The sequence below is a fragment of the Nylanderia fulva genome, unplaced genomic scaffold (genome assembly GCF_048542155.1).
Source record: "Nylanderia fulva isolate GAGA-0341 unplaced genomic scaffold, ASM4854215v1 Scaffold25, whole genome shotgun sequence".
Taxonomy (NCBI): domain Eukaryota; kingdom Metazoa; phylum Arthropoda; class Insecta; order Hymenoptera; family Formicidae; genus Nylanderia; species Nylanderia fulva.
The window spans coordinates 479,557-493,210 of NW_028190314.1; the positions used below are offsets into that span (position 1 = coordinate 479,557).

Below are 13,654 nucleotides of genomic sequence, written 5' to 3' on the forward strand. Positions count from 1 at the left end.
CCGAGATCCCTCTCCTCTTCTCCACACGCAACGACACAACAAACAACTGCGACTTCCAGTTGCCGTTCAAGATATTGCTACGTACGCACGAATGCACGTCGGTTGTCTCACGGCATTTTCTGTGAGAAAAAAAAAAAGATTATTCTTCCGCGAGGAGAGAGAGAAACCGAGTGCTGCATAATTTTATTTCGCGTTGCGCGTGCACGGAAACGAAAGTGAGGAGGGGGACTTTGTCGAGAAGGGGGATGGTGGAATAAGAGAGAGAGAGAGAGAGAAGACAGTGGGGGGTCGGCACGATTGACAGTTGGTAGTTAGTGTCGCTTCCTCGATACGCGACGGCCACGTTGCGTTTGCTCTCCTCCCGATATATATACACGACTCTCCGAGTCGTCTCCGAAGGGAACGAACAAGAGGGGGAGGGAGGACGGAAGAAGGGGAGGGAGAGGAATTAACGTCCTCGAGAAGGGAACGCGTCTACGACCGACAACCCGGTCGGCCTTAGCTTAGTTTACCTTAACGCGCGTTCCGCGATCGGGAGGGATCGGTTTGAGAGAGAGAGGATCGAGGATAAATCGCCGTCTTATTTACGAAATTTATCTACGAAAGCCGGCAGGACATGTGCTAACAGACATTCCTGAGATAATTGTACGAGGAGATTCGCCCGAGTGAGCACAAACTACGCAAGGAATTTTCTCTCTTCGATCTATAACGATCGAACAAAAAGATATAAGGGATATCGCTCGCTAAAATGATCCACGCGAGCTCGTGAACCGGAGGAACTGGAACACACATTACACATTTGTCGAGGACTCGTCGGAGAAGTCCAGATCGTGGTTCGGTGAGCGATCTCGTCCCAAGAAGGGAAGAGAAAGACCCCCGGCGGGGATATACAGAGGGTTTACGGAGAGAGGGAGACGGAAAGACAAAGGGAGGGGGAGCAACGAAGACGAGACGGAAGACGGAGGAGAAAAAAGGAGGGAACTCTCCGGGTAGAGGAAGCACAGACCGCGTGGACATCCGTGCACGGAGGGACACAATCGTGTCTGTCTCGAATAAGAGAGCCTCGTGACTGAAATTTGTCGAAGTAACGGGAAGGAGACCCGACCGACCACTTATTCGCACGTGGTGCTCGATAGTGGTGGTGGTGGTGGTGCACTACCAAGTAGTAGTGGGTGGACACTGAGGGAACACGCGGTCGCGATCCTCGCAGATCGGCCAAATTTTTGCTGTGGTCCGACACCCAACGTGTAATCATGTATAAGCTGCTGGGTGAATTGAGCCGTTACCTGAAACGGCAGGAGATCATCACGGACTCTCTGGTGTTCCGTATGCACAACCACTTCACCACGGTGCTGTTGTTCACGTGCTCGATCCTCGTCACGGCCACCCAGTACGTCGGTAATCCGATCTCTTGTATCGTCCAGGGTCTGCCCCAGCATGCGATCAACACTTACTGCTGGATAACGTCCACCTTTACTATGCCGGACGCGTTCAATCGACAGGTCAGTGTTTTTTGTTCCCTCTGATCATTTGGATCCCTCCCTTCTCGACTTTGTCATTTTTCTCAAACTGACACGGATTTAGTCACTTTCCGGTTAATAGTGGATGGGTGGAAACGCTGGTCTCGTTAAAATGATCTCTGCATTATGCAATTTACAATGGGTTTGTTCTTTATTGCTGTATTGATGAACTAGTGCATACTAGTGCAATAAGTTAAAGGGTTTGTTCTTTATTGCTGCACTGATGAACTAGTGTACATTGGTGCAGTAAGTTAGAGTGAAACAAAATATATTTATCTCATTTTAACTTGTTGCACTAATTCACCAGTGCAGCAATAAAGAACAAACCCAATGTAAGATAAGTATATTTTGGATTTGTTCTTTATTGCTGCACTGGTGAACCGGTGAAATAAGTTGAAGTGAGACAAATATATTTTGTTTCATTCCAACTTACTGTACCAGAGTGCACTAGTTCATCAGTGCAACAATAAAAAACAAACCCATTGTTTTACTCTAACTTATTGCACTAGTATGCACTGGTTCATCAGTGCAGCAATAAAGAACAAACCTAATATGTCAAGGTAAACAACATTGAAAAAAAACTTGCACTAATGGAACTGTTCAAGTTGCATAAAGCTAAACTCGAGAAATACTCTTTTTATATTTTTTAATTAAATATTTTACATTATACTCTTAAATCGAATATGTTGTTATTTTTTATAAGAACATTTTTCATAACAAATTAACAAGAAAAGAAAAATGATGAAATAACGAAGATCTTTAGCATCAGTATATTAATTAAAGAAGAATCGGAGGTTACATTAATTATTTATTATTCTGCATTAACTATTACATTAATTAAGGGTTAAACTTCGCACAGATGCTGAAGCTTATTAGTGTTATTACAACAGCATATTGTATATTATACTGTGGCAGAACCCGTATTTCTCCACGGTCCAACTGTTGCACGCTACTTCTCTATTTTTATTACATTATAAACTAGAAAGAAATTCCGATGTAATTGTAGTCTGACTTGGATCTTTTAATCATTATGATTAAGCGCGCGCGGTTCATTTTACTCTGCAAACATTTGCTATAGATAAAAAAAAAAGATTACGAGCCAATTACCGATTACGTAACTGTATAGAGTTTACATTAAATTTTAAATTACGTAAAAACTGCATTCCTAATTATTGTTTTAGAAGAACGTAATTACATCAAATCCCGTGACTCGATTTAATTATCACGAATTATCTTTTTTTTATCTCGAGAACTTGGAACTCCTTTTTTTTCAGATTCAATAGACAGTCTCTATTATCATTCATCGCCATTTGCGCGTAAAAAATCTACATATGCGAAACTACAATGTATATCAAAGTTGTCGTATATGGAAATCAAAGGCGCTGATTATATTATCGAGCGACAATTTATTCAAGTTTTAAATCTTCGAACGAGCGATTAATCTTTATATAGCAGCAGATTTAATATCGCCATATTGTTCTGATATTTTTTAAATTAAAATATCTATCTAATAATCTGTCTAAAAATATACAGTTTTAAACGTTCGTACAATTTCTTCGCACCTCGATTATATTACTTCGCATACGATACTGCTTTTTGACACGCGATACCGTTTCCCCTTTTATACAGGTTTCTTTGTCACGTTTACAGTTTTGATATAACAAGTCTCAGCAGTCGGATAATATAACCGGCGTTCGATTTCCGCAAGCGATAAACATGGATATATCGTTTCTTATATGTATATATCACTTACTCGTGATTTTTTTTTTTTTTTTTTTTTTTAACGTACAAAAATGACATTTGTAATCAACGTGTCAATAAATAATCACCGAAAGCTGTTATCGGTAATTTTACGTTCTGTCAATCATTCGATTTTCGTGACTGAAATTAAGTATCGTATATAATTAGAATTTTTTCTCTCGAAATATTTGAGAAATGACCTCAACTAACGATAACAAAATAATTTTTGTAAGATAAGAATGGAATAGGAGATAATTTTTGTAAGGTAAAATTGGATAAGGTTGGAATAAAGCGATAAAATAATATAGAGAAATTGATGGAAAACCTCCAAAACCATTCGAGAGCTAAGTTTATTTGAAATGCATGCATTTAAAAAATTCTGTCCTAAAAAAACATTAGAAAATAAAGTATCTAACTGTAATTTTTATAATTTTACCACACTAATTATACTTGGAAATTTTTTTATTATGTGTATTTATAAATGTGTGAGTTTGCGGTTGTCTCTTTTCAGAACCGGAAAAGAAGGAGGGTAAAAATTAACATATTGATTGTTCGCGCGAATTTCTCTCGGTTAATTTTACAAAAAAAATCTCCAACTGTTACAGTCAATAAATGCAATCTTTAATAAATACATTTGTTATTTCTTTTGAGAAATTTTATATATTGGCAATATAGTTTTCTTGGGTCCGATTTTTCCAACTTCTCGGTGAGTTTTACCTGACAGGTAGCATATCTTTGTCTCCTTTCTTAGAACTTATTTGAAACTTATTTAGAACTTTTTTTTTAGAACATATTTTCGTTTCTTTTCAAATAAGTTCTAAAAAAGGAGACGAAGATATGCTACCTGTTGGATAAAACTTATCAAGAATTGGAACAACTTGCCCAAAGATATGCTACTTCGGGTAAAATTGAGTAAAAGTTGCATTTCATTAGAATAAGCATAAAAAAGTTTTCCGAAGCATTCTTGCGATTGTATTCTTGCCCATAATCCTTGCATATCAATATATAAAAGTGTTATAAATGGTCCTCGAATATATGCATTCATAAGACGAAATCCCAAATTGTTTTTTTGGGACACAAGAATAATATGTCCTGCAAGATTTCATAATTCTTAAAGAGAAAAGTATTAACAAACACGAATGATATTTCTATCGAAATATTTGAATTTCCAGAAAGACTGCATTCCTTAAATACAATTTAACACTGCGTCAAAACCCATATCATGTATTCCCGCACATGTATTCATCAGAAGCCTTCCAAAACAATAAAGAAATAATTAATGAAAAATTAATTTTCGCGAGAATATTGCCATGATAAAAATTCGCACCAGCTTCTAACGAAACGATATATATATATATATATATATATATATATATATATATATATATATATAGAGAGAGAGAGAGAGAGAGAGAGAGATTAGGGCTAATTTCCTTCCTTATCAATATCCAAGGAAAAAGAGAAAGAGCCAAATGAGATTCCATTACGCGAGATGGTGTCATCGTTATCAACTAATGTATCGCGTGTCTGCAGGTCGGCGTGGAGGTCGCCCATCCAGGAGTAGCCAACGACTTCGGAGATGTCGACGCGAGGAAATACTACACGTACTACCAGTGGGTCTGTTTCGTGCTATTTTTCCAGGTAAGCGGATCCCTTTATCGCCCATCTACCACACGTGCGCGCGGCGAGTCGAGTCGCGCGCGCCAGACAAGAAAGCGAGAATCTCTCCCTCTTCTTTCCCTTTGAGATTCCGCCTCTCTTTGTGTCCTGTCTCTTTTCGCTGATCCGTGCTAATCTTTTTATATCTAGCTGCCCACGTGGAGACCTCTTACGCGTGGGAGATATCGCAGCGGCAATACTCGTTAATTAAGATTTATATGGTTTAAATTGAGAGTATTAAGTCAAAAGTCAATCGATCACTCGTCAATCATTTTTAAATGAAGGCAGAATAGTAATGAGATTTTTGTAATCGGGTTTAGAGATTAATTACAGTATGTAGAAAAACAAATATTAAGGGTCGATTTTTTCAACTTTTAAGTTTTATTCGACAGGTAGCACATTTTCGTCTCTTTTCAGATAAGTTCTAAAGAAAGAAACGAAGATATGCTGTTGGGTGAAATTTATCAAGAAGTTGAAACAATCAGGCCCCTAAGAAAAGATCGATAAATTAATTAATTGAATAAATAATAGCATATAATAAAATATTATATAAAGTGTTATGTTATTTATATAGCGTGTAAAATTGCCACTTCCTCCCACTTGTACGTGCTTTGTATGTATTAATTTATCTTTTTTTTTTATTAATTAGGCAGTTTTATGCTATCTACCTAAATGGCTATGGGGCTTGTGGGAAGGCGGTCTGATGAATGCGTTGGTCATGGGAATGAATCACAGTATGGATACCAAGGACAACCTCACGAAGAAGAAAAGCGCTCTCATGGATTACTTAATAATGCACATCAGGGTAAGTAATAAATTCGAACATACAATTCATTAAACAAAGGGACTTTTAATTCGGCAGATAAGATACTTAAAAAAAAATGAAAAGGGAGAAAGGATAGAAGAAACAAAAACTATTCGATCCTATATTTATAGATAGTGTTTAGTCTCGCTCTATAGGTGGTCGTTGATAAGCTGGTTTACGTTTCAACAACATAGCACGTGTCTTTGCTATGGTCAACTTATCGTCTTTTTGTCTAGAATGTTTTCAAAGCATCCTCCAAGATTGAAACTAAATCCTTGAAACTAAGATAATCGGTGAATATAAAAAATATTTTCAAAATATGTAAAAATCTTTATATGAACGTCTGCAAGAATAAATATTAAATATAAATATAAATGTAAGACAACCAAAGATCTATATTGATATGTTAAATGCAGTCTTAGACTTTGCTCCCAGCTGTATGTACCAGCATTATGCTATATTTACTTGACAAATAGATTATGCGAAATGTCGCGGTGCCGTTTGGGAATGTTATTAGCGGAGAGGGAGGACATATGAAATGACGAGAGAGAGAGAGAGAGAGAGAGAGAGAAGAGAGAGAGAGAGAGAGAGAGAAGAGAGAGAGAGAGAGAGAGAGAGAGCTAGATGGGCGCTCGTCGCTATCTCTCAGCTCTAGAGAACTCTCGCCGCTATCTCTCTCTCTCTCCTCTCCTCTCTCTCTCTCTCTCTCTTTCTTTCTTTCTTTTTCGCTTTTTCTATTGCTCTTCTTCTCTCTCTCTCTCTCCTCTCTCTCTCTCTCTCTCTCTCTCTCTCTCTCTCTCTCTCTCTCTCTCTCTCTCCTCTCGCTCTCCTCTCTCTCTCTCTCTCTCATCTCTCTTTCTCTCTCTCTCTTCGAAGAGACTCCCTCGTTAAGTCCAATTCGTCCTCGTTGAGCCCAATTTGCCTTAATTTAACGACGGATTATTGCTTACAGAGTCACAACACGTACGTGTATCGGTACTTCGCCTGCGAGGTTCTCTGCTTCATCAATATAGTCGGCCAGCTCTACCTGATGAATCGATTCTTCGGCGGCGAGTTCCTCAGCTACGGTCTACGTGTCCTACAGTTATCGGACACGCCGCAAGAGGAACGCGTTGACGCCATGGTCTACGTGTTTCCCCGTGTCACCAAGTGCATCTTCCACAAATACGGTGCTTCGGGCACGATACAGCAGCACGATTCCCTCTGCATACTGCCGCTGAACATCGTCAACGAGAAGACGTACATCTTCATCTGGTTCTGGTTCTTCTTTCTGGCCATCCTGCTGATTTGTTTATTGATATATAGAACGCTCATCATCTTCGCGCCGACGATACGACCGAGATTGCTTCATTTAACGACGAGATTGTTGCCGATCGAGACCTGCCAGAGCATCAGCAAGAAGGTCGATCTTGGTGACTGGTGGATACTCTATATTCTCTCAACCAATATGGATTCCCTCCTCTACAAAGACTTCCTTATGGAGTTTACGAAGAAGATGGCTAATACCAATTCCAAGTCCGTTTCCGCGAACGTGTAAACGCGTATTCCGATATAGTTTCCGCCAATGTATAGTACGAGAGAATTACTTAGTGTAAAACCGATTAAAAAAACGAACTGATGTTTGCACCTTGCGACGTGCCTTTTTTCTGCGCGTTTCAGCAAGTATCTTACATTAGGATTCACATATAGATATATGTGTGTATTTTCGTACACACGGAATAGTTTTATTGTGGATACGCAAAAGGAATTGAGATTTAACAAGTGGGATTTTATTTTGATTTCTGTACTTGGTATGGTTCTGTACCATGTTAGTGATTCAGGATTATTTTCTAACACGTATCAGTAAAATATTGCATTATTTTCCCAATTATGAAGTTATATCAGCATTTTTTTTCAATTCATTTATTTAAAAATTGAAAGAGTATTCTGAATCATCTTGTATATAATTAATCTTTTCCAAGCGAGCATTTTGTAACATTTTAAACATGTGTATCTCATCTTTGCATTCAGCGCACAATTTTATATCGCCAACGCGTATCTGTATTTTGCTCAAACGAACGGTTCGATTAGTATATGTGCAATATGCAAGTTGCTTGGGAAAGATTAACGCGAACGTAATAAGATTATACTCTCGAATGAGATTTTTAGTGAAATAGTTTTATACCCTACGATATTTAGTATGTAAAACTAAATATAATGGAACACAACGATCCATTCAGAGTATTATTTTGAAAAAGTTATTCGAAAAATATTATTTTGAAAAATGATTTTAACGCAATATCTTAATGTATGAATGTTAATGGAGATTTAGTTCGATACTCTTAGCACCCGCCATGTAAATAATATAATAGACACATCAAGGGTATTTTTACTTTAAATATTCTTTCAATATTCTTGAATTATTAAAAACGAAATAGAAAGGGAAAATATTTTAATTTCAACAACGTTATGTGATTTACAATCATTTTTTCTTCATTTCTAAACAGGGTTATCCTCTGTTTATTATAACAATTTTTTTCTTTGGCTTAAAAGTTAAGATATGAGGCGAAATGTGAAACATTTCTTTGTCGATATTCGACGAATGTTATTCTTGTATATTAGAAAGGATAATTTTTGGGATTTATTTTACGAATGCATCTACGCCTGAGAATCATTATGATTTTATTTCATAAACGATTAATTTAATCGCTTAATTCAAAAATTCATATTATACTACTCTCATAGTTCACCGGTTGCTCAAAGCGTAATGACACTTCATTTCCATAACCGAGATTTTAGTTCGTCGATTATGACGACCTTGGAAGAAGTACAGCGCGTAATCAAACAATTAACACCGGATTAAGCGATTTCCGCTGTCTGATGCGTAAAAGTACCGATGAATTTGCAATTTATTGTGACATGCATACTATGAATTTGTCGTTGAACGTTCTTGGCGAACGTTTATTTATTCGACAGACAGTTTGTTTATCAGTGAGGATCCTATGCATCACACTGTTCCCTATGTGTCAATTAAAGGAGAAGAGGCTACATTAGAAAAGTGTGCAATTATATTTGGCGTCGCATACGAACATTAATGATATGTGTCTCAACTTTTAATTTTAGCGATACAGTTTATAGCATCAATCTTATTCATTTTTTGTTATAAGCTAAATTTTTATTCTTTATTTTTCTAATAAAGATATAAATTTAGTGATCTCTTTATATTCAATATAGAATATTAGAAAATTGCAATAAACATAAATAAAAGTTTTTTTGTAATATTTCTTAAGAAAATCTCGATTGCATGGTTGTCATGAAACCTGTCGAAATTAAGGTCGAGGATTTTAATATATATATATATATATATATATATATATATATATATATATATATATATATATATATATATAAAGACATGCCTTAACGCGAGAATAATTCGCTCTTTGTCAAAGAAAAAAGATATGCTTTAAATAGATATATCCTATACAATATTGAATATTCTCTCTCTTTATATATATATATATATATATATATATATATATAAAGAGAGAGAATATTCAATATTGTATAGGATATATCTATTTAAAGCATATCTTTTTTCTTTGACAAAGAGCGAATTATTCTCGCGTTAAGGCATGTCTAGCCGCATTCACGCGTTTATGTTATACTTTCGTTGGAAGCCGATTGCGTCATTCCAGGCCGCAAGAAAACCGCGACATGGCCTAGCGCGGACTTCTATAATAATGGTCACTGTCCGAAGATCGCGGTGACCAAAAGTATGTTGCTCTTGTGCGTCAAGAGGCATTTTCATTTTAATCAATTCAGAATTCACCCATCGGGGTCGCCGTTTGTATGTGCATACTTTTTATTCTATTAGCTTACGTAAGATGTGATAAATAGTGGTAACACACTCGAGAGACTAAGAAAAAGAGTAGAAGTTATTGAAAAAAAAAAAAAAAAGAAACTTTATTGCCGACTTGTTCGTTCTCGAGCACTCGTCGGCACTCGCGCACTTTGCGCAAGATTCTTTTGCCTACTTGTGTTCCACGGACGATGCGCGTTGCTGTCGAGATGAGACTTCCACTTAGGATCGTGGATTTCGTTTATTACTTTTTAGAACATATAGATTTTATGTAAGCCTGATTGTATCTATGCGAGTAAAGATGTGTAAAGATTAAATTCTGAACGATTTAAACATATCAGAGTGTTTATTTCTTTTGCTTCCGACGTATACGTGGGACAATGCGGAGACTTTAATGCCACGTTTGTAGATACGCGATTCACAGTTAAGGTCCCTACACAACGTCACATTTGACGGAAGGTTTATAAAATAATTTCACAATGTTACCGTTGCTGAATTTTAAGTAAATTTTTCCGACGCGTCATCTTATGCAGAACAAAAGACGAAATATTATTCACATAGTATTGCAATGCAAATTTTTAACATATGAACTCGCTTATTGCATCATATTATGAAATGCAACAAGAACAAATATGTATATTAAAATTTCCACAAAATTAACAAATATATTGAAAATTTTCTTGATAATAAAATTTACGATATTCAATCTGATTAAATTAAAAATTTAATTTAATTTAATTTAATTAATAAAATTAGAAGCTATAGTTAATTTCAGAGGTTTTATATATATATTTTTCACATAATAGAACATATTAAAATTATCAACAAAATATGGAGTTATTTCTGCACCTTACCAGATATATTCATTATACATATTACATGTAGCATAAAAAAGCTTTAAAATACTTCTAGCATTTGTTGTTTAGATAATCGCGTAACCGCATTCATATGATTAGATGACGCACTTTTCAGGTTTGTCTGTGAATAAATTAAACTTCAAGCAGCTGATAAGTTACATGTTACACAGACAGACTGTGACTGTTTTACGACTAAAACTTTTCTAAAAAAAGAAAGTTATATAATGTAAGGAAAATTCAGAAAATTAGCAATATCATAATTTTTTATATTTTTTTATATCTATTATTAAATTAATCATTTACAATTCAAATCTATATTTCTTAAGCGAGCTCTTATTTTTCTTTCAAGTGTTGAAAGCGAGAATTGATCGTTCAAATGATATCGGAAAACGTAATTTAATCGCAGAAATATCGCCTCGAGATGTGTTCTCCCGCCTCTCTTCTCTAAAAATAAAATATTATCTCGCGAAAGAGAATATGTACGTTGTAGATATTTGATCGACATGTTTTACGTATCTTTCACAGAGCTCCAATCAGCTTGACTTCACCATTTGACGCGCTGTAATTCCAGCGCATCTGCTCGTATAACGATTCTACGCACGTTTATAATTAGTTGCGTGATAGACAAGTGACATTGTTTACATACAGTACACATGGTTTACACACGAACGATTGACGTAAGAATTGTTTGCACGATACGCGTAAAAAGCAAAATGATCGAAATCTCCTATTGCGTAGCAATGATGACCATGATGTTTATTGTAATTATCGGTAATTAACAAACTCTCTGGGAAACGAGAATGAGCGAGTATAGAGTTAATTGGTTGACGTACGCAGCCACAAAATTGGCAGCATCCAAATAATGCTACATGAAACAAAATTTAACAAGATCGAACAAAGCGAAATCAATTGTGGATATTTTTGTTCAATTTGCAGCAGAGTTTAGAGCTCAATTTAATTCAAGTGCTATATTAGCTCTAAACCATGTTCTTTAATTAAACTATCATTTTTATAAATATAATTAGTTGAAACCTGAGTTTTTTTATTTTATCGGAAAATACTTAGCTTATTATGCATATAATTTACAAAGAATAAATGCTCTGTACTTTTTGCTAATTAAAAAGATTAATTTTGGTACATAGTTTCTTTACAATCCTTATATTATTTATTTTTTATTTTCGTTTTCTTTTAAATCTCGGAATTGTGATAGGGGATTTGGAAAAAGTTTCTTTCAACTGGATTTTATATCTAAATTAGAAAATATTTAGAAAAAAAGGACAAAAAATTTGTAAATACAATTTATGCACTTGTAATTAAATAATAAAGTTACATGAAAGAAAATTAGACGGCTTTGTTATAGGCGCCCTCTGCTCAACTTGTATTAAATGGTCGACGTCTGCGTCGGTATAAACTGTTTGACTAAAATTACCGACTATTTGATTGCACAATGTTAAGAGAGAACGTTTAATAAATCGAAATTATTGAAAAAATCCGAGAAACTTGCTCTTACATCATACAAACTGTACCTTCAAAAATTAAAAATTAAAAATTAAATTTCCAAAAATACACATATTTGTTTGAAGAAAAAACTATGCATTTTATATATCTTTTTTTTTAAATGGAACTAAAATTTTTTATACTACATTTATACTTATATATTTAATAGAATACATGAAAAAATCTCTTTTCCATTAATTAACAATAAAGTAACGAATCTGACGAAGCGTTTTCCGACGTTGCAATGTAACTATATCGTTCAGTCGTGAATAAATGAGCGTTTTTAGCCGCGTAAGAGACTTAATAAATGAATTAATTTACCAGCTGACGCATCGCGGATGCATCGCCACCGTTGCTAAATTTTTTGCGCCGGATAATTGTATATAATCCGATTAATTAGTCGTTTATGATTTAAACGACAGTCTATGCCAATTATTCGAATATATATATCATAAGCATGGTACGGCTTGTCTTGATCTATTTATGATCGTTTATGAGAATTCCTCGATAATATTTCATGATACTCCGATGCTAGTCGCACGAGCGAAAATATAATGGATGCGAAATATTCGGTAGATTGAATTACATGCGAACAATGCGCCGGATATCAATATGCGGCGCGATGGCTATCGGTTATTAATTTAATTAATTGCAGTCAGACGCGTAATTGACAGGTCGCGTCGGCACTTATGACGAAGAAACGATGCGAGAGATGTACCTCATCGAAATGCGAAGCCCGATATATACGGGACAATCTTTTACTTCGATCGCGTGATTGCGCTCCACCTACGAGTCATGCGTGTTGTATTGCAAAATACTTCCTAACATATCAAATGCTACGATAATTATAGAGAACGTGTTTCTCTTAGCTTGGAAACAGATAAAATTATTCTGTAATAAATAGCAAAGGCAGGTTCTTTCTCTCTCGCGTAATTGTTTAGTTTATTTTTTATAGAATCGCGTAAGTTTGGAGTCATTACGATTGAGCTGCAAGCTGTACCCGATCACTAAATTATATTCCATATTATATTAAAATATTAATAAATATTATATTTATTAATTTATTATATATGTTAAAAAATATTATATTTTATTTACAATATATCATCTTAATATTTCAACGGAATGTTTCGATCTTTAATCCTTATTTCTGGTCCTTTCAGAAGGGTATGCATATTCGTTGGATACGCGATAAAAAGGAGGAAAAGAAGATAGGGCGTCTATTAAAGCTACGATAATTATAGAGAACGTGTTTCTCTTAGCTTGGGAACAGATAAACTTATTCTGTAATAAATAGCAAAGGCAGGTTCTTTTTCTCTCGCATAATTGTTTAGTTTATTTTTCATAGAATCGCGTAAGTTTAGAGTCATTACGATTGAGCTGCAAGCTGTACCCGATCACTAAATTATATATTCCATATTATATTAAAATATTAATAAATATTATATTTATTAATTTATCATATATGTCAAAATATTCTATTTTATTTACAATATATCATCTTAATATTTCAACGGAGTGTTTCGATCTTTAATCCTTATTTCTGGTCCTTTCAGAAGGGTATGCATATTCGTTGGATACGCGATAAAAAGGAGGAAAAGAAGATAGGGCGTCTATTAAAGTTAATCGACGTCGTAGTTAATCGGTCTTAAATTAGGATACCTTATGGATATATACCGCGTCTCATCGTCTCTCTCTCTCTCTCTCTCTCTCTCTCTCTCTCTCTCTCTCTCTC

General features: G+C 35.1%; 2 protein-coding genes across 2 annotated transcripts in view; one reads left to right on the plus strand and one right to left on the minus strand.

Moving 5' to 3' along the window:
• The window catches only part of LOC114937711 (uncharacterized), a 123,312-nt gene that overhangs the window by 25,496 nt on the left and 84,162 nt on the right, over positions 1-13,654 (minus strand). The gene's annotated exons all lie outside the window — the stretch shown is intronic.
• Positions 23-9,150, plus strand: ogre (optic ganglion reduced). The gene is made up of 4 exons (XM_085483431.1): positions 23-1,502; positions 4,794-4,901; positions 5,569-5,724; positions 6,677-9,150. Exons 1-4 carry the CDS (start codon positions 1,254-1,256, stop codon positions 7,259-7,261), a joined length of 1,098 nt encoding a protein of 365 aa, XP_085339557.1. The 5' UTR covers positions 23-1,253; the 3' UTR covers positions 7,262-9,150.

What these genes read in the sequence shown, in the direction of transcription:
- ogre (XM_085483431.1), top strand. Translation starts at nt 1,254, where the DNA reads ATGTATAAGCTGCTGGGTGAATTGAGCCGTTACCTGAAACGGCAGGAG. An exon ending in GTTTCGTGCTATTTTTCCAG is followed by an intron (nt 4,902 to 5,568) that starts GTAAGCGGATCC and finishes TTTATTAATTAG; the next exon opens with GCAGTTTTATGCTATCTACC. An exon ending in ACTTAATAATGCACATCAGG is followed by an intron (nt 5,725 to 6,676) that starts GTAAGTAATAAA and finishes TATTGCTTACAG; the next exon opens with AGTCACAACACGTACGTGTA.